Genomic DNA, 26,537 nt, shown 5'->3' on the forward strand with positions numbered 1-26,537 from the left:
CCTGTTAATCTCCATGAGGCAACTGGAATAATTTTTAATAGAGTAGTTCTTTTAATTGACTTCCTTGAAGTGACTTGTTATATTAACAAATATTTTTCTCCATAAGTCATAAAAGATTGTTGTTAAGCTACTATCTATTAAACTTGAACATTTTTTCCCATTTTGAGGTATGATTATCAAGTCATTGATGCTCTTTCCAAACCTGTTTATGCAAATTTTGGGTTTAATAACATTTAATTACATATAAAAAGAAAATATGATTATAAATATGTTTTTATGGAAACAAGTCAATTGCTGTGGGAAGGCTGTTGTAAGTATAATGCTGAAATTTTGCTCTTTAATTACATCTGAGAGATAATTATTAATAATTATTAAAAATAATTGTAAAAATCCAGAACAAAATGGAATGCATTGCTATTTTAGTGTATTTTGATTTTTTGCTCCACTTTCAAGAAACTGAATTGGCAATCATAGGTGACTTATTGTGGATTGTGATTTATACATCAAAGTGTGAAAAACTCTAGTGAATGGCCTGTATTTGAAGAAAGAATATTGGCTGGGCTTTTTAGAATACATTGACCAATTCTATTATATTTATAGGTTTAAAAGGAAATATTTAAAGTTGTATTATCATTTCTATGATACTTGTTTTGTCTGTCTTTCAATTAATGTCTGACTCTCACCTCTAGTAGAAGATATCCTGCTATCCATAAACTGCACTACTTTATTTCCCGATTATAATCATTCAATCCTTCAGTGGCTTATCACTAAAATGACAAATCCAATAGCTTCCAAGAGCCTTACAGACCAGACTGCAGCCATTTCTACAGATGCCTTTCATGTCATTCACTCCCACTCTCCCTCTATGCTCCAGGCACACTTGTCTAAGTGGTCTTTGAAGACACAAAGCTCTTTCTCACCTCGAGCCCTTCACATACAACTATATAGACCTGGTATGTTCTTTCTATCTCTTTGGTGTCCAGCTCAGTATTCCTCAGATCTCATTCTTAAATGAAAATTTTTATATAAGCCATTCCTGACTATCAGATCTAAAGTTGATGTCCCTTATTCTAGGTCATGGTAACTTTTGTTTCTTTCACTTCATTTACCATGTTTAAAAAGCTTTATATTTATTTATGTTTTAGTGAATGCCAATCAAAAAATCTCCATTATTTGAGAGTTGTCTGAAACAGTAGTAATCTTTGTGGCAAATGAACAAGAGAGGTCAGTGCCTTAATTTTCAAGACTGATTAAGAGAAGTGACTATCCAGTAAACTAGCCAGAAATTTAACAGTAGGCTTTGGGAATGAGATAGTCACAATGAGTGGAGATACACTGTTAGAGAAAGCAAAGGAAATCTTAGTTATTTTCATATCACTGCTTAAATGAGAGGGCATGTAAATAAACAGAAGAGAATGTTTAATTTTTTGAACTTTGAATATGATCCTCAAAGAACACATGGTTCCATCTAAAAGCAAAGGGGAAAAGATGTACTACCTCAAAATGTTTGAGTACAACTTCTAGTTAACTATACTGATACAGGATTGATATCTTGGAAGCCAGGATCAAAACAAAATAAGATTTTAAAAAAATTGAGGCAACAGCATGGGTATACCACAGAGGAGAAAGTCTCCACAGAAAAGTCACTAAACAAACAAGCATTGACAGTCCATGCAGAAGAATGAAAATCCAGAGTCGTTAAGACATACAAATATAATTTCTAGTTTCCAACAAAAATATGCAAAAGAATATGAAAGTATGTTTGGGTCCCTGGTGTTGGACTTAGCAAAGACTTCATAATAGCTATTATAATCATATCAAAAAACTAAAATGACCATATTTAAAAAATAAAGGAAAGTACAGCATCAATGATTCTTCACACATAAAAATTCTAATTAAACATAAGAAATGACTAAAAAATGAAAATTCTGGAGTTAAAAATTATAGTAACCAAAACAAATGATCAAAAATTCCTAAAGAGATTTTAAAAATTAACATGATTCATAATATCCAAAGACTATAAACAATCCAAAGAGCCATCTATTGGTGAAGGAATAATGTATAATACATACATATAATGAATTATCATTCAGCAATAAAAAGGAAAATAGCATTCACATAGTTTACATGAATGAACTTCAAGCATATGTTATGTAAAGAATCAAGATGAAAAAGACCATATAGTACATGATTTCCTTCATATAAAATGTCCTTAAAACAAGCATTAGAAAACAGATTAGTTATTGCCTAACATTGGGGGAGGGAGTCAAAACTGTTTACAAATGGGGATTAGAGTTCTTGTTTGACAGTTAAAATATCCTAAAATAGGGATAAAATATTAAAATCATTAAAAGTACACTCAAATGAGTGAATCAGGTTATGCTTAAGTTACACAGTCATAAAACAACTGAAAATACTGTTTCATACCAATATGAAAGGAAGGCTGTATTTGTTTTGTTTGTTTGCTTTTATCACTGTGACCAAAGTACCAGAAAATAATAATTTAAAGGAGGATAGTTTATTTTGGTTCACTTTCCAGAGGCTTCTATCTATAGTCAGCTGGCTTCACTGCTTTGAGACTTGTAGTGAGGTAGAGACATGATGGTTGATGTGGCAGAGGAAAGCTATTCTCCTCTTAGTAGCCAGGAAGCAGAGAGAGTAAGGAAGGGGCTGGAGACAAGATATGTCCTTCTAGTGAACTCCTTCAGTGATCAACCAACTTCTTCCAGCTAGGATCCACTTCCTACTTTTTCCGCCACCTCCCATTAATGCTATCAATTTATAAAACTCTCAGTGAATTAATCCACTGATGAAGTCACAGTCCCATAATACAATTACTTTCATAAAGCACTACCTCTGAAAATTGCTGCCCTTGGGGCCAAGCCTTCAACACATGAGCCTTTGGGGGACATTCAAGATCCAAACCATAACAAGAACTTCTCAGGATCAAGATGCATTACAAATACATTGCAATAATAATAACCATCATAGTATTAATGCATTGTGTATTTTGTCTTTATTATGTAGCATTATTTGAAGTCCTTAATTTATAATCATATTATATGTAACTTTCTAAGAAAGGAAATAAATAACATGGTACTAGTAAATGAATACATTCAGATTAAATAATTTTCTCAAGGGCGCTTACAGAGGTAGCTTGACCCTTCATTTAACAGACTCAACTGCTACTTTTTATAGTCTGTGTCTGTGTGTGTGTGTGTGTGTGTGTGTGAGAGAGAGAGAGAGAGAGAGAGAGAGAAGAGAGAGAGACAAAGAGAGAGAGATAAGATGTAAGATTTATACTGAAATACATACATCAAATACAATGCAATGCTATCATATATGTATTTTTACCTGCATAATTATTGGATAAATACATGTAAATAAAAGAATTGTAAAATGATCAATTCCTCAACAATTAAGATTTTCATATCTTATAAACCATTCCTAAGCTTCAATTTAGTAACAAAAATGGTCAGGCTGAAAGAATGGATCCCTTTCCTTTGTTTAACACATAAAAATTTTATAAAATGCTGATATTCTGACTTTAAATAAATTCATAAGCTTTATTATTGCCTATTAGAAGAGGTGTTTTGCTGACACAAAGATAAAATAAATTATTTATAATCATTAAATCTTCATTGTGTAATAGTTTTCATACAGTGTTTATCCAAGGCAGGTTAAAAAAAAAAAAAAAAAAAAAAAAAAAAAGATGCAGTGGAAAATCTTACCACACCAATGGAAAAGTAATTGTTGATGATACTGTAAGGCACTGGGTCTCCTTTCTCATCTTTGTCATTAGGTATGACTTCAAACTTCCATCTGTCCAACATGATTTCTGTGCTGGTTTCAATGTCTTTTAGGATTTTCATCAGATTCTCACCTTCATAACCTAATGAAAAAAAAATTATCTTGAGAAAAAAAGCTAAAAAGTAACAAAAGCTGTTATTTGTGTGTTTACATGTATTCATGGATATAAATTATTCTAAAGCTAAATAAGGCATTTAAAGTTAATTCTACCACCAAAGTAAGAATTAACTATAATCTTACCATAAGCATACCAAGATTTTCTTAGCTTTTATTTGTAACACATATTTCTGTTCTATGGTTCAAATTTTCAGTACACCCAATTGCCAAATGAACATTTCTGTTGTATATCCCCACAAAGGTTTCAATACATTCAAACCACCTTAGCTAGATATCACCCTCCACCCAGTTGCTGAACTTAGATGCCATTTTAGACTTTTCATTCCTCCTTTATTCTCTCCTATAGCAACAGAGGAATTTTAGTTTAAATAAAAAGATCCTGCTCTTTTTTGTTCATTGTATTTTTTTCTGTCTATTCAGGTGCTCTTTGTCTCTTTAACTAGTTTCCTTCTATTCCTTCAGCATGGTTTTGATAACACTTCTTTTTTGAAGCCACCCTTCTAAAATAACAGATCAGATGCCCCTCCTCTACAGTCCCACAGATGCAGGTCTCAACATCAGCCTTAGCTTAGAACGGACACACTGCACTACTGTTATTTGTGTTTTCCTCACTACAAGCTCTGCTTGCTAAATCTTCATGAATCAATATTTTAATGAATTTGCTACACATGAACAAAAAGGCCCAAACAGACAGTGTTTGTCTAACAATTTTCTTAAGTTTATCTGTGGGTATATATTAGTAGTTAAAACTATAGCCTCATCTGCTGTGTTACTGTTTTTGTTTCTCCCTCAGTATTAGTTTCCTCTCCTGTCAAATCTAACCTTGGTTGGGAAGATAAAATGAGACATGGCATAAAAGAGACCCAAAACTTAAAATTTTTCAACAATAACACTAAAGATAACATGAGAATTTGAAATGTTGTATTAAGTTAAACTCTCTTTTGTGCATGTGTGCATATACACACACCCACATACATAAAATATACTTCAAAATAATATTTGAGTGGGCAAATATTTTTAATAGCTTTTTTTTGCACATTCAACTTTTGGCTTGTAACTTGTTAATTTACTTGTTAAACAAGAAAATATCAAAGATTATTTGTCCTCATTAGAGCTATTAGCATACATATATTGAAAAAACTCAGTGGGTTAAAAGGAAAAAAAAAAGGTACTCTCGTATGTCAATATTTTCTAAAACATAGTAAGTTATATTAAAAATGGATTTGCTTAATTATTTATAAGAAGATGAACACAGTCCCACACTAAAAATACTACTTTTGGAGACAACCATTAACTCTTACCTTTCAGAGATTTAAAAAATAATTATGAAACATTTTATGCATACAGCAAAAGTACAATGAACAATAATTACATAGAAAGTATTGACTATTTTTAAAAACATATGTCTGATGCAGTGGTGCATCCCTAAAATTCCATCAATTCAAGATTCTGAGGCAGGAATGTCCCAAGTTTGAGGCCAGCCTTAGCAACTTAGCAAGACCCTGGCTAAAAAAAGGGGGGTCGGAGGTGTAACTCAGAAGTAAAACATCCCTGGGTTCAATCCCCAGTAACAAAAGAAAATAAAGATTACATATATATATATATATATATATATATATATATATATATATATGGAGTTTTAAAATGTGAATATTAATAATATATACATAATTGAATTCAGTGCCAAAACATTGAATGACTTCAATTTAAAGACTAAAATAATCACATTTACTTATATCAGATTTTTTAATAGTTCTAGTAATATATATATATATATATATATATATATATATATATATACATATATATTTTTTTAACTATAAGTTAGCTGGGTGTGGTTATTCATACCCATAATCTCAACAGCTGAAGAGGCTGAGATAGGAGGCTCACAAGTTGTAAGCCAGCTTCAGTAACTACTGGAGGCCCTAAGCAACTTACCGAGATCCTGTATCAAAATATAAAATAAAAGGCACTGGGGTATAGGCTCAGTGGTTAAATGCCTGTAGGTTCAATCCCTGGTAACAGCAGCAACAACAAAAGAATAAGAATTTCTAGTCATCGAAATAAAAATTATATATTTATGTGTGTGTGTGTGTGCATTTCTCTACTGAATTAAATTTAAAAGCAGTTAATTATATTCACTTATTTTCCAAGTTTTCCTTTTGTTTTAGAATAACCAGGATGGGTAGAGGAACAAGATGGCGGAGTATAGAAAGGAAGAAGGTCCAGCAATGCCTCAGCACCAGACTTAGAAAGCAGGCGAGTAACAAAGGAACCTCAATGAAACATAATACTGACCTGTAAAAACAAAACACAGAGCTACAGAAAGTTGGTAATCTGAGCACAAGTAATACTACCTTAGAGATGTACAGCTCCAGCTGCCAGTGGAGGAAATGCAGGAGTGCAGACAAAGGAGCCGCGTGACCAGCAGATAAAGAAATTTTAAAATAAAGAAAAATCGACTTGGGGAAACCTGCAGTTTACTAATTTTAATAGAGTTGGTAGGGTAAGCTTCTCTGGGAAAACAAATCCTAAGTGGTCCACTGAGGTGAAAGCGCTTGGTGGGGGCAGAAAGCCCTGTACAGGCAGACACAGGAATGCAACATGGACAATCCTCCCCCGGGGCGGAGCCCGGAACCTGCGGGCAGGTGAGGCAAACTTCCCGGGAACTGGAATCTGGCCCCATGCAGCTTGCACTGCTGCTTACAGAGATGGGACCTTGTAAACTCATAAGGGAAGTTACCAGCAGTCGGAGAACAAATTCCCAAAGGTGCCTGAACCTGAGAGACTGAAATGGAACCAAAGAATGTTTTAAGTGAACCACTTAGCATCTGGATCCCAAGGGAGAAAAATCCCATAATGGCTGGCACCCCATAAGAGCTACTGTGAGGAGTCTCACTGTGGCCACACAATTGCATCTGATTCTGGGAAGAAACCGATAATTCATATCCATAATATTGAAGGTAAAACCTGCCGAGGCTTGGTCCCTATGTTCTAAAAGTGGATTTTTTCCAGATGCCCCAGAGATCCAAAATCCATCAGTGATAGAAGCTCCATGTCAGTATACAGAGTAGATCAAATCTCAAATACCTACCCACAGAACTCCAAAGTCCAAACCCCCCAAACGGGAAATTTCAATCTAGAAGTCTGCATCATCTACACTATAGGATTACATAATTCATCAGGACTCCCCATTCTATCCCACCCAATACTGGGAGATTAGAAGGTGAGCACTACTATAATTAGCTGGCAGCTAGGTGAGGAACACAAGGACAGTGGCCAAAAATAGGGAGTTAAAAATAAAAGTAAAGACTGAAAATCCATCGCTGCCTACAGATTTGACCACTGCAGTAGAAACAAGTTCTTTCTCTCTCATTAAGACTTTCTCTTTTTCTTTCATTTTATCTTTATTTTTTTCTTTTCCTTTTCCTTATTTCATTCTTCCTTCACATTCCTATTTTTTATTTTTTAAATTTTAAAATATTTTTCATTTTTTTAAAAAATGATTTCATCATGTTGTAGTATTATTCATTTTTTAAAAAATTTTGTGTGATTTTCTGTGTATGTAAATGTGCATGTGTGGTTGTGTATACTCACACTGCAAGGATAGGTTTGAATATATGTATACACACACAAAGAAATTTACCTCAACATCATAAACATTCATGTAACTTACACATTAATGGCCCTCTCTTGCATTATTTAATTAATCATTATTTAGCCTACATTATACTTAGGTCAATCATATGAGACCTTTTATCTAAGACCTTATGGTCTTACATAAAAAAGAATAACTAATTCTAAAATCAGTACAATATAGGAAATAATTAACATCAGAGCCGAAATTAGTGAAATTTCGTATAAAAATATACAGGATCAATGCAACAAAGAAGACAAAATTGATAGACCCTTAGCCAATCTAACCAAAGAAGAGAGAAAACCCAAATCAAAAAAATTACAGGTACAAAAGGAAATGTCAACACACACTCTTCTGAAATCCAAAGGATCATCAAAAACTATTTTTGAAAATGTATATTCCAATAAAACAGAAAAACTAAAAGTCACTGAGCAATTTCTAGACACATAAGACCTGTCTAAATAAAACCAAGAAGATATAGAAAACATAAACATACCAATATCAATTAATGACATTGAAACATCAATTAAAGGCCCTCCAAAAAAGAAAAGCCCAGGACCACATGGATTCTTGGCTGAGTTCTATTATAACTTGAAAAAGAACGTACATCAGTCTCTCTTAGATCATTCCATGAAATTGAAAGGGAGTAAACATTCCCAAATATGTTCTATAAAGCCAATATCACTGTAATACCCAAAACAGAAAAAGACACAACAAGAAAACTATAAGACTAATCTTATTGATGAATATAGATGTAAAAATCCTTCACAAAATATTAGTAAACCATATTCAGCAATACAGCAAGAAGATAACATACCATGATAAAGTGGATCACATTTCATGGATCCAAGGATGGTTCAACATACTCAAATCAAAAAAAGTAATCTACTACTTAAACAGAATTAAGGACAGAAATCACATAATCATCTTAATAGATGCAGAAAAGGTCTTTGATAAAATCCAGCACCAATTTACGGTAAAATTGCTGGAGAAGCTAGGGATAGAAGAAATTTACCTCAACATCATAAAGGCTACTTATGACAAACCCAAAGCCAACATCATATTGAATGGAGAAAAACTAAATGCATTTCCTCTAAAATCAGAAAGAAGACAAGGGTGTTCACTCTTACTACTGCTATTGAGTGTAGTCCTCAAAACATTAACCAGAATGATCAGGCAAGAAAAAGAAATCAGAGGGCTACAAATAGAAAAAGAAGAAGTCAAACTATCTCTGCTTGATGATGACATGATTCTACATCTAGCAAACCCGAGTCTTCTACCAGAAGAAAATAGCAGATATAAGCTCAACACTCATAAATCAATAGCTTTCCTATACTCCAACAATGATTCAGCTGAGGAAGAAATCAGATAAAACATTCCATTCACAATAATCACAAAAACAAAAGCAAAACAACAACAACAAAAAAAAAAATGGGAATTAATCTAACCAAGGATGTGAAAGAGCTCTATAGTGAAAATTAGAGAACACTGAAGAAAGAAACTGAACACCTTAGAAGGCAGACCTCCCATGTTCTTGGATAGACAGAACTAATGTTTTAAAAATGGCCATACTATCAAAATCATATACAAATTCAGTCCAATCTCCATCAAATATCAATGACATTCTGCAAAGAATTAAAAAAATCCTTAAATTTATTTGGAAGGATAACAGACCCAGAAGAGCCAAAGCAATTCTAAGCAATGAAAACCAAATAGTAGACATTACAATACCCAATCTCAAATTATACTATAGACCTATGTAACAAAAACAGCATGGCACTGGCAGCAAAACAAACATGAAGATCACTAGAACAGAAGACATGAAGACAAACACACCTACTTACAGCTATTTGATACTTAAATAAAAATGCCAAAAATTTATCTTGGATAAAGATAGTCTTTTTAACAAACGGGGTATGGAAAACTGGATAATAATATGTAGAAATATGAGACTAAATCACCATTATTCACCTTGCACAAAAGTCAATCCAAATAGATCAAGACTTAAGAATTAGACCAGAAAACTTGGAATTGCTAAAAGAAAACATAGGGTCAACACTCCATCATATTGTTGCTGACACTGACTTATTTATCAAGCCCCCAAAAGCACCGAAATAAAACCAAGAATCTATAAGTGGAATGCCATGAAGTTAAAAAGCATTTGCACAGCAAGGGAAATGATTAATAAGAGTGTGAATAAAGAATCTACAAAATGGAAGAAAATTTTTTAAGCTAATCTTCTCATAGGGGACTAATATTCAGAATATATAAAAATATCAAAAGACTTAACATCGAAAAAATAAATAAATGTGCAATACATAAATGAAGATTTCTTAAAAGAAGAAACACAAATGACTAATATATGAAAAATGTGCACCCTTTCTATTAATCAGGGAAATACAAATCAAAACTATAATATTTGATTCTATTCCAGTCAGAATGGCAATGGTCAGTACAAACAGTTATAAGTGCTAATGAGGTTATAAGGAAAAGGTACACCTGTACATTGTTGGGTGGACTGCAGACTAGTACCACCACTATGGAAAGCAGTATGGAGAATCCTTAAAAAACTAGGGATGGACCACCATAAGACCCAGCTACCACACTTCTTGGTATTTTCTCAAAAGAACTAAAATCAGTATGCTATAGCAGTACAGCCACATCAATATTTATAGCAGCACAATTCACAATAGCTAAATTATGGAATCAGTACAGATGCTTTTCAACAGACAAATGAAATAAGAAATTTTGGTATATATACACAATGAAGCTTTACTCAGCTATAGGAAAGAATAAAATTATGGTACTTGCTGGTAAATGGATGGAAATGGAGACTACTATGCTAAGTGAAATAGTCAGACTGAGAAACTCAAAAGTCAAATATTTTCTCTCATATATGGAAGCTTGAATAAAATAAAAGAAAGGAGGAGGGATGAATAGGATATTGGAAAGACATAGGGAGATTAATAGTGTATCAGGGGACTGAGTGGCAGAATGGAGAGATGGGAAAGTGGAAGCAATGGGGAATGAATTTCTAAAAAATCATGTTATGTGTATATATAAATATACCAAAGGGAATTTCATCTTCATATATATTTTAAAAGAACCAATCAAATATAGAAAAAATAGATAAGTAAAAGTAATCTAGCACAGTAGAGGAATAAGAACTAGGAAGGGGAGGGAAGATGGGAGGGTAAAGGGTTGGGAAAAGGAGGGGATAGTAAACTAAAATCAAATTCATATGCATGTATGATTTTGTTGGGAGGTAAACCATGTATAACTATAAAGCTCTAATAAAAACTAGAATGAGCACCATAGGTTTTAATTATAAATGAATTAATATATAGATGTATAGTGTGTATATACACACACACCTACTCATCAGAAAAGTAAGTAAATAATAAGGCTTTAAATAAATTGAGCTTGCCTTTACCCATATCTCAGGTTTATAGCAGCATTGTTCATCCTAGCACAGAACAAGATAGGAATAGTAACTAAACAGGAAATTTAGTGAAATTTAATTACCAGGGCTAGATTGTAGGAGCTCAAAATATTTACCACTAAATATATTTTCACAGATTTTTATGGCTACATATGAGGAAGACTGGTATCAATCAGTCTTCCAGCCAAATAAAAAGGGAAAGAGCCAATAAATAAACGTATTTTGAGAATTACAACATCTGGAGTTGGAAGCTAATTCACAAAGGCAAACTCCAAATTGTAGTCCCCCACTTAACAAATATTTATGACATGCAAGTTTGTATTTATGTATGCCATGCAATGGCATATAGCCATTACTAGCGTTCCTGAATTTAAGAAGATTAAATTTTTTAAAATAACAAAAACCATTAAATATACAAGCAAAAGCTTGTTTAAAGGAAAGCATGATGGTATTTTCTGTCATTAATTTGTTTTAAAAGTGTTAATCACTCTTTTTTATTATTAGTTGTTCAAAACATTACAAAGCTCTTGACATATCATATTTCATATATTTGATTCAAGCAGATTATGAACTCCCGTTTTTACCCCGTATACACATTGCAGATTCACATCGGTTACACATCCACTTTTTTACATACTGCCATACTAGTGTCTGTTGTATTCTGCTGCCCTTCCTATCCTCTACTATGCCCCCTCCCCTCCCCTCCCCTCCCATCTTCTCTCTCTACCCCATCTACTGTAATTCATTTCTCTCTCTTGTTTTTTCCCCCTTTCCCCTCACTTCCTCTTATATGTAATTTTGTATAACAATGAGGGTCTCCTTCCTTTACCATGCAATTTCCCTTCTCTCTCTCTTTCCCTCCCCCCTCTTGTCCCTGTTTAATGGTGATCTTCTTCTCATGCTCTTCCTCCCTATTCTGTTCTTAGTTGCTCTCCTTATATCAAAGATGACATTTGGCATTTGTTTTTTAGGGATTGGCTAGCTTCACTTAGCATAATCTGCTCTAGTGCCATCCATTTCCCTGCAAATTCCATGATTTTGTCATTTTTTAGTGCAGAGTAATACTCAATTGTGTATAAATGCCACATTATTTTTATCCATTCATCTATTGAAGGGCATCTAGATTGGTTCTACAGTCTAGCTATTGTGAATTGTGCTGCTATGAACATCATTGTAGCAGTATCGAGTGTTAATCACTCTTGACTAAGAAACAAAATGAGCCAGGAGTGGCGGCATATGCTAGTAATCCCAGTGACCAGGATGCTGAAATAGGAGGATCCCAAGTTCAAGTCCAAACTCAGCAATTTAGTGAGGCCTTAAGCAACTTAGTGAGTCCCTGTCTCAAAATAAAAAATAGAAAGGGCTGGAGATGTAGCTCAGTGGTAAAGTGCCTGTGGCTTAAATCCCCATTACTGTCTCTCCCCAAAACAAAAAGGAAAAAAATGAACAAAATAAAAACACAATATTTATTTGCTCTTTAATGACATAATTTCTGGATCACTTAATCTACTTAAAAATTCAAATAATTTTTTCAAATGAAAAAAGCAGAAACAAATATTTGTAAAAGTGTGCCCAATTTAAAACTCTGTCCCTTACCTTCATACTCTACGCAAACAAAATTTTGCTTCCAATATTATTCAAATTTTTGTTAGATTAATAATGGTTAAGAAATTTTCCAAGAGAATGCTAATTAAATGCCTTAGGATCTCTTACATTCTGACAGTGTAACTCTTTCTAAAATATGGAAATATAGTCCTGTAAAAAAAAGTCTTCAAGTCAATACATTCAACTGACATTAAGTGAATCCAGTGATTATTAACTGAATACTTTCACAAATATTACACAAAGTACTCATCACAAGCACTGGACAAAGCAATTTAACAGCTTTAAAACAGCTACCTAAGCCCAAGAACCTAGCAGGCAGGCACCATTACTGACTCTGAATTCTGATGAGGAAGGAGTAGAACGTACACAGGTGCTCAACAACATGCCCAAAGCTACATACCTAACAAGACATAATCCCACTTCACATATTTCCTTATTAATAATCTCTAGCCAATGACTTCTGTTTCTCTAATTGTTCATTATGGGCTCCTTGTTATCTGTCTTTTCCCAAACCCCTTGTCCAATTCTCCAGCAAGTTCAATCTGTCTAAGCCTGAAAATGCACTTCAAGGTTCTCTACTTGCATCACAACACTCTAGTCCAACCTTTAAATTTTCCAGTTGGGGCAACTCTAATTTGCGTTTTCATTTGTACAATTATAGTTTTCCATATTTTCACATTTTTTGACCAGTTTATTTTCCACTAAAAAAATATCTATTTTTAAAAATACAAATGTTGGGCTGGGGATATAGCTCAAGTGGTAGAGTGCTTCCCTCCCATGCACAAGGCCCAGGGCTCAATCCGCAGCACCACACATACACACACACACACACACAAAAAAAAAATACAAATGTCATTGTATTGCTCTACTTCTGAAACTTTTTAGATACACCTTTTGTTTCAAATTCAATCAAATAAAATTCTTGACACACAATACCCTGCATTGTCTAGTTCTTTACTGACACTTTATACTTACAGTTCACAACACCCCTAACTACCCACCAACTTAGTGCTGCTTGAGCAACCCCTCTAACCTCTCTGAGTCCTCTCAACAGGAAGCTTTTTCTCCCTCCTTATATTTTAGGTCCAGCTTAAATGTTTCTTCCTCAGAGACACCTCCTTGACCAATTAACTAAATAGCCCATAACTATTATTCATTTTTTGTAGCCCTGATCATATTTTGTAAATTGATTTATTGTCTATATACGCAATGAAAATACAATCTTCAAAATGGTAGGAACCATTCATTTATTTCCTTACTCTATATGTAGAACCTAGAACAGTGCCATCATGTACCAGACATAAGGAATTCATCACTAATATAGACTTTGACATATACTTCAGTGCTTCTCTTTGTCCATCTACAATATCTTTATGTGGTTTTATATGACTCACTAGATTGTAAAAAAAAATGGACTTCTTCATCAAAATTCAGATTTAATCCACTTACTTATTTGGAAATAAAAATATAATTAGAAATTTCCAAATATCAAATGCATGTTTCAGAAAAACATAACACACACATTCCCCTTCTTTTAAATCAATGCACCTGTATGAGAATTGGCAAATATATCTTAGAAGCAATGCTTACATCTTTATCTCTATAGATTTCATGATATTTAACTCAATACCTGATAATTTTCTTTTACTACAGTACATTCTTATGAAAATTCCAAATAGGTTATATTCTAAGCTTTTTACTTAGTTTGTAATTCTCTCCATCTAACATATATACTAGTCAACCAGATAGTCGGCTAGGATGGAACAATAGTTCTCAAATTTTCTGTAAATCAGAGTTACTTAGAAAGTGTTTAAAAAGACAATTGCTTGCTCAGGTCCCATCTCCAAAGATTTCAATTTACATATTTAGGGTAAGATCAGGTCACTATATTTTTAACAAGCTCCCCAAGGGCTTCTGATTCATATACCCTTAGTAGAGTCTTTCCAACATCTCTGAGTTTAGATGCTAAAAATATTTATATTCAATTCTTGCTTCTTTAGCAAAATGTGTTGTTGCTCTGTAATCTTCAGATAATGTATTAGTAACAGCTCAAAATATTTTAAGGCCTCATCTTGGAATGCCCTCTCTCTACTCACTCGTTTCTACATACTATTCCATTTGCAGTTCTTTGAGTATGCCATGAAATTAACCTCCTTTGAACTTGATGTTTCCTCTGTCTATGAAGACTATTCCCAGTTTTATATGGCTGTGTCATTGTCTAGTCATCAGATTTATGTAAGTGAGGACTTCCTTTATTTGGTACCTATTGTCTTGTTAGTACAAAGTCTCTCCATTTATATACAATTTTATGCACCACTAGATTTTAAGGACCTTTCTTTTCTCAACTCTTACTTCTGTATCCCAATTACAGAATACACTGGATAGCAAAAGCTGGTATCAAATATTAAGTATTACTTAAGGCATTCATTTCTGGGAAAGTCATTCATCAGTATTTCATTTTTTTTTCCTTTGTGATTTTTTCACATACCTTATAGATTAAAAATCTGAACAATATCTTAGAGTCCATCTACATTTACCTCATTTTTCTAAGCAAGAAAAACAAAAACCAAACACATTCTAAACACTCCCAAACTGAGTCTATCATTAGTACCTGATTAAAGCCAAATACCTGTACTTGCTTTGTCCTGTATTTGCTCTTCCACTCCATACTATTGTTCAAAATCATATATTATATAGATAACATCCATTATATTTGCTAAAATCACATGACAAATATCATAAAATAAAGAAATGCTGGGTTGTTTTTATGGGTATGTGTGTGTACTGTGTTCCTGCATCTTTTCTCATGCAGCTGTTTTACCTCCTCCCCATCGCAGGCACCTCGCTAGGTCATTGCCAGTCCCAAGAGGCAGAATAGCAACTGGAGGATGCTTGACTACATTAGCCTTTTCTGTGGAAATAAAAGTAAAACAAAATGTTGATCACAGAATAGCAACAAAAATGGTAACCTGACATTAAATGAAAAAGATTTACTTATAATTTTTATTCATTTGTGACAATTGATAAAAAAGAAACATATTATTAACAATGTGACAGGGATTTTTCAAATAATAAATGAGAAAACCTTTTAAAATACCATAACTAAGCTGAATATTGTATTTTTGTGTATGTAATCTTGTGTGTGCACACGCGCGTGCACATGTGTGTGATCTCTGTTAAAATTCCAAGATAGGCATATACCTGCAGTATCAGAACAGGAATGTGACCAGGGTACCTTATTAGATTCCAATATAGTCCTTTTTATAGCATCAAATCTAGATCCATTGTACTTTAAGGAATAAAACAACTGAATTGTAAGGGAGAATAAATTGCTAATATTGTCCTTGAATTGTTTCTACCCACGTGCTATTTTCTGTCAGAACAAATGAAGACAAAGATAATACTGAGTAACCTAAGATTAGGTTTTTTGATGAGATTAATCTTTATATCATATAGTGCTTTGAATTTAGAGCAGCATAGATCTCTGTCACAAAAATTCCATATGCTTTTGTTTGAAACATTTTATGCCCCAAGTGAATTTCACAATTGTATATTATTCTCTTTACTTTTCACACCGTCTTTAGTCCTTTAAGGTCAGTGTGGAGATGAGTGTAAGAACAGAGGGACTGGGTAATTCAGGGACATGCCACAGATGTAGACTTTGGGGATTAAATAAGCCAAACTCCCCACAGTTTTCACTCTGAAATCCACACAAGTCCACAGATACTTTTCCATTAACTTAGAAACTTTTGCAATTCTTGAATTCTGGTTTTCTTCTTTGATAGAGCACATAAATACTGTATACCTCTTTTATTGGAAGGACAAGAGCAGAATATTTACTGATTATCTTGTAAAATATTAGTAGATTAATGTTGCTAGACTCTTACCAAAAGTGTTACTTATAACATGTATTTTTTAAATTGAATATTTTCAGTGTATGAAAAAAATATAATCCGAATCAACTAAATATAACTTTGTTTTAATCTACAGAGAACAAAACTTCTTAGGTCAATTCTTATTGTGAAAGGATCTGATTCTATTAAAGAAATGTTGATTCAGAAACTGGAATGAGATATAAGAGTAAATAAATATTTGTTAGGATTTATTCCTTATAAATGCCAATTTATGTTATAACTAGTAATCTAACTAATAATAAGTTCTTACAAGTGCCTAGATCTTAAAAATCAGTTTAAATTTTCAGAATTTATCAAGTTTTTCTTGTACAGTATTATCACCTTTTTATCCTCAATCATATACTTGTTTTTGTGTTTATAAACTCAAACTCTTTAACTACAGAGAAAATACAAAATAAGGTTAAAGTGTGCCTTCTCACCCAGCTCTGTCAGTTTATAACTACTAGGCTTTGCTCTAATTATTTGGCCACTTTAAGCTTAGATTACCTGTGTCTAAAATGAGGTTTGACAGATTTATGGGGAGTTAATGAAATGATTTAGGAATATCCAATAGTTAAAAATAGGTAGAAAAATTAGCTATGGTAATGATGATGACAGTTGGTGATAATGATATAAAAAATATATAGAGAGGGTAAGGTTTTGAGACTTCACATTTAAATCAGGTAAATATATCCATTTGTCACAGACTTTATCAGAAGTGCTAAGATCCGTTTGGCTTCCTTTCTAGGGCAAAGAAACAAGATTTCCTAGAGCCTGATTTGAAAACAACTCTGAAGATTTAGAAAATGCTATGAGAAATGATTAGAAGGTATTTCTAGATACTTGTAAATTATGTCAATTAAAATTCTAAACGATAGAAGAAGGAATTAACCCAGTTACTGAACAACCTGAAAGATGTCCACTTACATAATTGCATCCAAAGATCCTAATGTTGGCATTTGGTAGGTAGATACATAGAGAGATAGATAAAACAGAATTTTAGGTCATTATTCTCACACAAGCCACATTAAGTATTTTTCCTCATTACCTATGCAATCCAGAATCCAGCCCACGGTTCCATCTCCACCACAGGCTAACACTCTGAAGTCAGGAACATCCCGGAAAAAGTTTAACCTGAAAAATAAACATGTTATGGCACATGACTGATATTTAAAAATGAGGACTTGTTGGTTTTTTATTCCTGCCATTTTATTCAATGAAATATATTTCTATTTTATAGAAACTACAAAGTATTTCATTGATATTTTACATTTCATTTAAATATATTTTATAATTATATATTCCAGATTCTTCCCTTTAAAATATTTGGTAATCATATGTTCTAGATGACATACTAGTTATTTCATTTTTTTATAAATGATAACATTTTAAAATATAATAAATCATGATTTTCATTAAAATATTCACCCAGATGTGATCTGAGATCACATAATCCAGAATGACATATACTTTATTATTTCATTTAACAATTTTTATCAGTTAAAAATCCTCATTTGAATAATAATTAAAAAATCACCATGTCAGTAAATACAATGCCTTTAAGACTTTTCTATTTTCCTTATCACTGGGAGAAACTGATCAGGCTGCAAGTGGGAGTATAGCCAACTCTTTGAGCTTTTCCTTTTGACTTAGAATCAGCAAATAGTAGCCAGACTTCACCTTGTCTTTCAACCTGATGACTAGTGTTTACTACCCAGGAACACTCAAGCTTAATTGCTGGGTCAGCTGTGATAAATATCCACTGCTCTTGCTACTGCTGCATGCAATGTGCTTATTAATGCAACCTACCTGGGAAAAAGTCACAAACACAGGCAATACAGCCAGTTATACAGTCACACATGCCTATTTTATTGCAAGAAAAGAAATTAAACAGGAAAGAAACCCATGCCTTCTCTTCATTTGCCCCAGATATAACCACTGGTAATCATATAAAACCACTGAAGTAATTTTTCTATACACTGCATATGAATATAGAGATATAGGTAAAACTTTATTACACACACTTTTAACCTGAATGGGATTGTGACACAGTGTTCATTTACTGTGCTTTTTTAAAACTTAAAATGTGTGTAAGAGATCTTTCTGTATTGTACATAACATGCATATATTATGTGTTGACTCATTCCACATCATAATTGCTAAGTATCACAGGATGATTTATAATAAGTGAATATACTCCAACATTAAATTGTTTCTTTTTATGTGTTTAGAAACTATACCTAGTGTTTCACTAGCATAAAAAGTACAATAATTCACAATATTAAAAGTATATTTGTGTGTGAATATGTATATGTGTTTGAAGCCTAGTCTTCAGGAAGATGTTTGGTACATCATCATTTGAAAAGTCTCTCACTGTGGCATATGTTAGTGGCCATTTCCTTGCAAACCCAAAATAGTACATATAAACAACCTTATAACATTTTCTTTGATAATGAGTAAAAAATAGCATCTTGCTATTTTTGGGTGAATCTCACTTCCGTGTTTGCTTTTGACTTGAGCATATTTTCACAGGTTTCCTGGAGAAGCATGACCTATGTGAACAGCATCCTCAGAGACTTACCCCTCTATTAAACTAGTTGTCTTTTTCATATTGTTTTTTAAACTCTACATATTACATGTGATATTTTAAATTTACATAGTTTTAAACTTTTGTCAAAGTTAAATAGTGCAAAAATATATTTGAAATGTATAAAAAAATAAGTAAACCCTACCATCTGGCAATAATACTCATGGGTGTTTGAAATATGAAGCTTCCATGCATTTCCTCATGTTTAATTCTGTGGATATTTGACCTTTGTTAGATATTTTGCAAGTATTTTTCCAGTTTATTGCCAATGTGTTTGCTTATATTACACATAGTATAATAAATACCTGTGTTGCAATTACTACTCCAGGAGGTAGAATATTTCCAGTAACTTGCATATTCCTCTGTATTTTTCCCTGTAGCACTGCTCTTCCTCATTCACAAAGGTGAGCACTAACTGAATATAGGCTGTCATGCAAATTTCATAACCAACATATTGCTTTCTATTGTTTTCACTTAACTTGGGTTCATCAATGTTGTTGCTGAATTCTTTGCATTTGAAACTGTTCCTTTATATTTCTACAGCTGTGTAGTATGCTAGTTATGGCAATATGCCTTTTTAAACCCATGTCAATGGGAATTTGGACTAGTTACTTTTATGTTCTTAATAAAAAGTACATTCTTGCTTCTTAGTGCTGCTGGGCAGTAGTTACTTTGGGTGAGGTTATTAAATATGCAGTTTTACAAGACAACTAATTTCCCCCTCAAAAAAGTTGTAGCACTATACAATGTGTGAGCCTTATTGAATCTATCCTCTCTAATGCTTCTAATGACACGCGTCTTAATTTTGTGTAGTTTTTTCTTTCTATGAAAAATTTCCCTCAATTTTCTACCCATATAGTTCTTGTTGTTTGGCAAAAATTCTTTACTTGCCATTGATTTTAATATTTTCTGGTTTGTATTTTTTTCAAATATCTTTTACAAGATGGAAGTTTTTTCTTCGTTTACTTTCACTGTATATGTTAATGAGTAATATTTTGGTTTCAGTGTATTCATGCTTATCGATTATTTGGTAAGTGGCTAATACTTTTAACCAGTCTTTTTAAAGAAAAGTTTCCTCAGAGGTCAGAGAAGAATTCACATTTATTCTATTAAAATTTCAGCTTTATATTTGACATAGAAATTTTTTTTCTTCCTATCCATTTTTTTCCTTCCTTCATTTTCCTTGCATCCATCCATTCTTCCTATCTTCTTTCCTTCCGACCTCTTTCCCTTCTCTTTTTGCTACAGTGCACAAATTATTTGGGATTATTTTTATACATCTTTTAATTTACTGAATAATTCAACTTCTACCATGCAAATTTCATCTTAAATCTAATTTTTATATATGGGTGCAGTGCATTTTTCTTTGTATTCTCTTTGATGCTTTAATTCATGGATTTGTGCACCTCTGCACCAGTACCACAGTCTTACAATAGCTCCAGCTCTCCCATAGAGTTATGTATGATAAAGTATTATGAATCTTGGCATTTTGGTATGTATTTCAAAGTTAACATGATATCCCACCAAACTGAAATTAAGAAAAAATAAAAATAAATAATGATTCTGATTGGAGTTAGATTCAACTTATGGATCAATTTTGGGATAAACAGCATTTGTATGTTAAACTTTTTTATCCATGAATATAGGATTGTTCAGTTTATTTAGGTATTCTTTAGTGTTCTTCAATAAAGTTTTGAATTTGATGTTTATAAGTATTACATACATTTTTGGATGTATTCTTTGTTACTTTATAGTTTTGTTGATATTTTCAATACTTTAAAAATTATGTTTACTAATATTAATGTTAAAGTTTTTACTGTTACTATACAGAAATAGCTTTGACAATTGTATATAGATGTCATAATACTTCTACCTTTTGAATTACTTATATTTTGTTTGTAGATTTGTTTATGTATACAATTGTGTTATATATACTTAGAGCAATGATATTAGTCATCTCCAATTTTTATAATTCATTCTTTCTCAGTTTCATTATCCTGGCCGAAATTCCAGTATATTATTGTGTATGATGATTCTGAAACCATTCATAGCATGTTCCTGAATTTCAAAAAATTAATTTCCTGAGTCTGTCTATTTAGAGTGATATTTGTTATTTGGAATTTCTTTTCTTTTTAAAAAAAAATATTGACACATTTTCTTAGGTTAATAGAGTTCCTTTTCCTTCTATAATAGTAATTTTATTATGAATAAATGTTTATCTTTTTCACATCTTTAGAGATGTTGATTTGGTTTCTCTCATTTAATTATCTGGCGTGAATATACATTTCTGTATTAGGAAAGCATTCTTTCAATTCTTTTATGCATCCAAATTGGTCACTGCTTACTAATATTTTTGTAGAAAATTACATCTAGTTTACTCAAAGGGTCTTGTTTAGAAGCTCTAAAACTAGATTCAGGAACAAAATAGATCTATTATTTTTCTTATACATATTGCTTCTGTTTAACTTTTTAAATAAAATTATGTTGCCATTTTTAAAAGTTGCAAATTGCACATCACCTTTTTTTGAAAAAATTTGTATAATTTTAGAAAATTCTTAATAACTGGTAACACTCAAATGAAAACTATCTAATTTCTGGTGAGTCCTTTTTTAAAATAATTGAAAGGGCTTAGATATTAATTTCAATTATTTAATGTCTATTGAAAAAAATGCTTTTTTAATTCTTTGCACATTAGTATTTTTCAGTTATGTTTCTTTAGCAATTTGTATATTTCTCTTAGATTTTCTAACACTTTGGCACTGAAGCTTAAGACAGGTTTTTGAAACATGCCAGCAGTGGAAACATTTACCACAGAGTTAATGGTGTCTGGTGAAACCTAACCATCCATTGACTCACCATTGTTCTTCTACTCCATGAAGATGTTTCATCTGTTATTCATTCTTGTTTTCTTTTAAAATTGTCATCATTGGTTCTTCAGCAGCATCCTACCCCCAAACATAAACCCCACGTGACTGTCAGACCAGCTTACTCTCTGTAAATTGACTGCTAAATGGATGGAAAATTGACCTCTCTTTATCTCAATTTCTTAATCCACTCAATCCATGCAGTTTTTTCCTGGGGATTCATTCATTCCTTATTTCATTCATTCATTGACTAGTAGCCTATAATCATTCTGATTCTCCATTTGCTTATCTTTCAAATGGAATTAACACCACCTGTTTTGTTGACTGTTTACATACACATAATGAGTTTGTGTTATACTATCTCTAGATCATTACAAATTAAATTATCTTTTCCCCTCATTAAAAGTAGTGTATATGTATTATAGGTCAGAGTGCTTCTCTTCTATTTCCCAACTACTCCATCCTCAGTGTTCTGGCAGAAGAGTCACCAAGATAATTTCTAAAACTTCCAAGCTGGACTGGACAGTGAGGAGAGCCTTACCTACAAACTGAAATCACGGACAGTGGACAATTGAGAAACTTGTTTATACCTCTGGGACAGCAGGTGCAGCTGTGACCAAGGACAAACAATTCCAAGAGATTTGACCAGAGTCAAAATACAGAACTCTAGATGTTACTGATTTTTCAGCCATGAAGACTACCAGGACAAACAGCTGTGAAGCACACACTTCACAGGTCATCTTTCCAAAAGGGAGGAGTGAGGATAGAGTGTCAGAAAAATAAAATCTCTTTGGGGAACTTCAGTAGTGTGTACTATGCTTTTCATATATCAGTTTCAAAAGGTTAGTATGTATAAACATTTTACAATGAAATAATCATGGTTGGATTCTGAATTTATTTGTGCTATTTTAATGGACCTTTTTGAATTTAAAAATTTAAATTATTTATTAAGGAGATTAATGATGATTAAGTTTCAATGTTGGTCATTAGAGAATTGATCCTCTTGAGAGTTTACTATTTATCTTCAGTAGTTATATTTGGAAAGTGATCCTATGTTAATGTATGGATTTAGTAGTTCTATGTCTGTTGATTTCTTAAGTTAAGCTTAGTAACAACCACTATAACATTCCCTAAAGTTCCAGTTATGCAAAATGAATAAAGTATGGAGATCTGCTATACAGATCTCTTATGTTCCTATGGTTGTCAATACTGCATTGTACACCCAAAAAATTGTTCAGAGAGGCATGTTATTATCACAACAAAAGAAAACTGAGTGGTGAAATATGATGCAAAAAACACTGAAAAAAAAAAGATCATTTCTTCTAAGACTCAGAAGTTTACTTTCCTATTTTCATAGGCATGAAAATAAGTAAGTTTTTATTGGTGCCTAATATAATAGTATCTCAAAAGCACATCAGTAAAATATTTTAAGAAAGAATAGAAAATTACAATACCAATTTCAGTATTTTGGAAAGCGTTCTGTGATCAAATTTCTTAAATAACATCATAGAGGTATTTATTTTGATTCAAATATTACATGTTATTTTTCAAAGAAAATAAGATATCACCATTTTATATGATGTTGATGTATTGTTTATAAATCAAACTGATTAAATAAATATAAATAAATGTATGTCTATTAAACAGTATACACATTGCACATTATGTATTATAAAACAATATTCTTTAGTACTTAGAGAAAATCAGTGTGAGATTCATAAATTTTTTTCTTATTGATGCATAATAAGTGCTCATTTTAATTACACATATTTATATCTTTTCATATTGCAGAAACACTAGGCTGACAGATAAAAAAATGCCTTTATCATAAGTCATCAACTCTCCTCTTGTTCTTTTTTCCTCTTATTTAGGAAAAGTAATTTACTTTAGGAGTTTCCTAAGAAAGATATGAATTCTGATCTAAGCATTTCAAGGCAGAAACAAGAATACTTCTTGCTTATTATTATGCTCAATTCATATTCACACTTGCATACACACAGTTACATATTATTCTTAAAGTTAAAAGATTATATGACTTCACAATTGCCTTACTAAAATCAGGCTGGAATTTTCTGGTGCATGTTGTTACTGCTGTTTTTGATTTATAGTCATGAAAACCAATTTGTAATAACTTCTACCTCTTCTAATACACAGACCACATCTGTACATTCCTTAGTATTGTTGATGTCATTTACGTTGCTGCAGTATCTTTAAAAAAATACATCCCTGGAGCATTTATGCCCCCTAAAATTTTATCCTATTATTTATATTACAAAATGGCACAGGGAAAGGGGACGTTATTTAGGTTTTAATAGTTTTTCTATGAATCATGAGAAGGTCAGTGTTATGCTTTATATGTAAGGTGTCCCCCAGAAGATCCTGTGCTAATGCAGGAATATTCAGCTGGGCTTGGTGGTGCATCCCTATAATCCTAGTGACATGGCAGGCTAAGGCAAGAGGATCACAAGTTCAAGGCCAGTCTCAGGAACTTAGTGAGACTTTAAGCCTTAGTGAGACCCTTTCTCAAATTAAAAAATAAAAAAGGCTGAGAATGTAGCTCAGTGATAAAGCACCTGGGAGTTCAATTCCCTGTATTTACAAAAAAATATAATAATAAAGCCAGATTATTCAGAAGTTAAAAGATTAGATTAGGAGAGCTGGTACCTAATTGGCCCATTCTCATTTGAATGGATTGAATGGTAACTGCAGGTGGGGAATGGCTACCAGAGGGTTCCTGGGAGTGTGCCTGGAAGGGGTAATCTTCCCTGCATCCTGCATGCCCTCCCCCACCAACTCTGCCTCCCAGCTGCCAGGAATGGAGTAGACCACAGCCTTCTGTGGTGATGTACTGCTTTCCCTTGGGCCTAAAGCATATGAGTTTGTCCCACTATGGGCTAACCCTCTGAACTTGAGCCAAAATAAACTTTTCTTCCTCTAAGGTGTTCTTCTTTGGTATAAGGGTCACAGAAATGCAAAGATGACTGAAATAGCTTCACGGTGAGAATTCACCAATTAATGTAAAGACTAATCATTTCAAATAAAGTAATACTAATTGTAGCTACGATCTCATATTTCATATCTTATGTCCTTTAATGATAAATTATAAAGTTTAGGTAAACTAGAATATATGACTGTTTCAACAAATCTGGTTAGTCTTTTGAGGTATTGCACAAAAGGTAAATGTATACTCTTTAGTGGTCATTTCATGTGAATAAGTAGAATAGTTATTTCAAACATAATTGAGAATCACTTAGGAGATCTGTATAACTTAATACTGTTACCATTATATCCAGAACAAATTTTCAGAATATTTGAGAAAATATATAGTGCAGTAATCCATTAAATATGTAATCATTAATCTCATTATCTCTGGATATCTCAAAAAATTACTTATATATTATGTATATAAGGAGTAAAGGGACAGAGAAAGAAATGATGAAAGAAAAAATAGAGAACATTAACTACTGGGAAAGGTATGATATTTTCTTATTAAATAACTTTATTTATATTCCCTAATATAAAATGTGTTAGAAATGAGAAGACAGTAAATAATAGCCTCTGTAATGTAGACTAAATTTTTCCTTTTGTAACTAATGTATATGATCTTTGGAAAATTAATATTAAAGGAATATAAAATTTATTTTATCATTTTTGAATAAATCTAATATTTAGTGAAAATATTCTTGATTTTATATAAGAAGCATTCCTAACTTCATTACTTTCAGAACACACCTTTGTAAAGATTTTTTTCTTCTCAAAACCTGAATTTGTTCTAGTACATGGAAGACAGTTACTTTTTAAGATTATTTCAGAGAGATACAAACATGACTTATTATTTAAGAAACAAGTAACTGATGTTAAACAGAATATATGGGAAGCAATGGTTTTAGAGTGTGTTCTTGCACTGTGCCCTTATAGGCCAGACCAAACCAGAATGGAGTCATCTAATCAAATGAACTTTGTAACAGATTAGCTTTCCAACAAAATAGGAGATTCACTGTGACCAATCAGAAGGGGCTCAGTTGCCTGAGTCAGCATGATAAGGAGGTCTCCCATATTTTAATCCATTAAGAAAAGTAACTTAGAAATATCACTCCTTGTGCCTGCTTCCTTAAGCCCTCTTCTGTCTACATAGGCCACTTACCCTGTTCAGCCCACTGGAAGACTCATGCTATTTTATAAAATGAACTAATGCCCAATCCTAGATTAACAAATAAAAGCCAATTAGATCTTTAAAGTAAACATTGTTGTAATTTTGTCTTTTGACATTTAAGAATATAAAATATATTTTTCAGCCATTATCTATCATCTATAAATATAAGTTTTCTCCATTAGAATAGGAGTAAGTTGGTCTGGGGATGTGGCTCAAGCGGTAACGCACTCGCCTGGCATGTGCGGGGCGCTGGGTTCATCCTCAGCACCACATAAAAATAAAATAAAGATATTGTGTCCACCAAAAAACTGAAAAATAAATATTAAAAAAATTCTCTCTCTCTCTATAAAAAAAGAATAGGAGTAAGTTAATACACGTTATTTTCCCATACTGTATCTAGAGTTATACAAATGGAGTGAAGTTTATGAT

The 26,537-nt window shown here is 32.5% G+C and overlaps 1 protein-coding gene across 9 annotated transcripts in view; it reads right to left on the minus strand.

The window, feature by feature from the left end:
* The window catches only part of Dgkb (diacylglycerol kinase beta), a 769,121-nt gene that overhangs the window by 397,843 nt on the left and 344,741 nt on the right, over window positions 1-26,537 (minus strand). For all 9 annotated transcript variants that reach the window (XM_058585317.1, XM_058585316.1, XM_058585318.1 and 6 more), the window contains 3 exons: window positions 17,553-17,638; window positions 15,433-15,522; window positions 3,732-3,892 (listed from right to left, as the gene is read on the minus strand). In XM_058585317.1, the coding sequence (XP_058441300.1) occupies window positions 3,732-3,892; window positions 15,433-15,522; window positions 17,553-17,638 (337 nt within the window). The remainder of the gene's footprint in view (window positions 1-3,731; window positions 3,893-15,432; window positions 15,523-17,552; window positions 17,639-26,537) is intronic.

Source organism: Marmota monax, unplaced genomic scaffold (assembly GCF_021218885.2).
Source record: "Marmota monax isolate L192 unplaced genomic scaffold, Marmota_monax_Labrador192_F-V1.1 WCK01_AAM20220418_F8-fsc00057, whole genome shotgun sequence".
Taxonomy (NCBI): Eukaryota; Metazoa; Chordata; class Mammalia; order Rodentia; family Sciuridae; genus Marmota; species Marmota monax.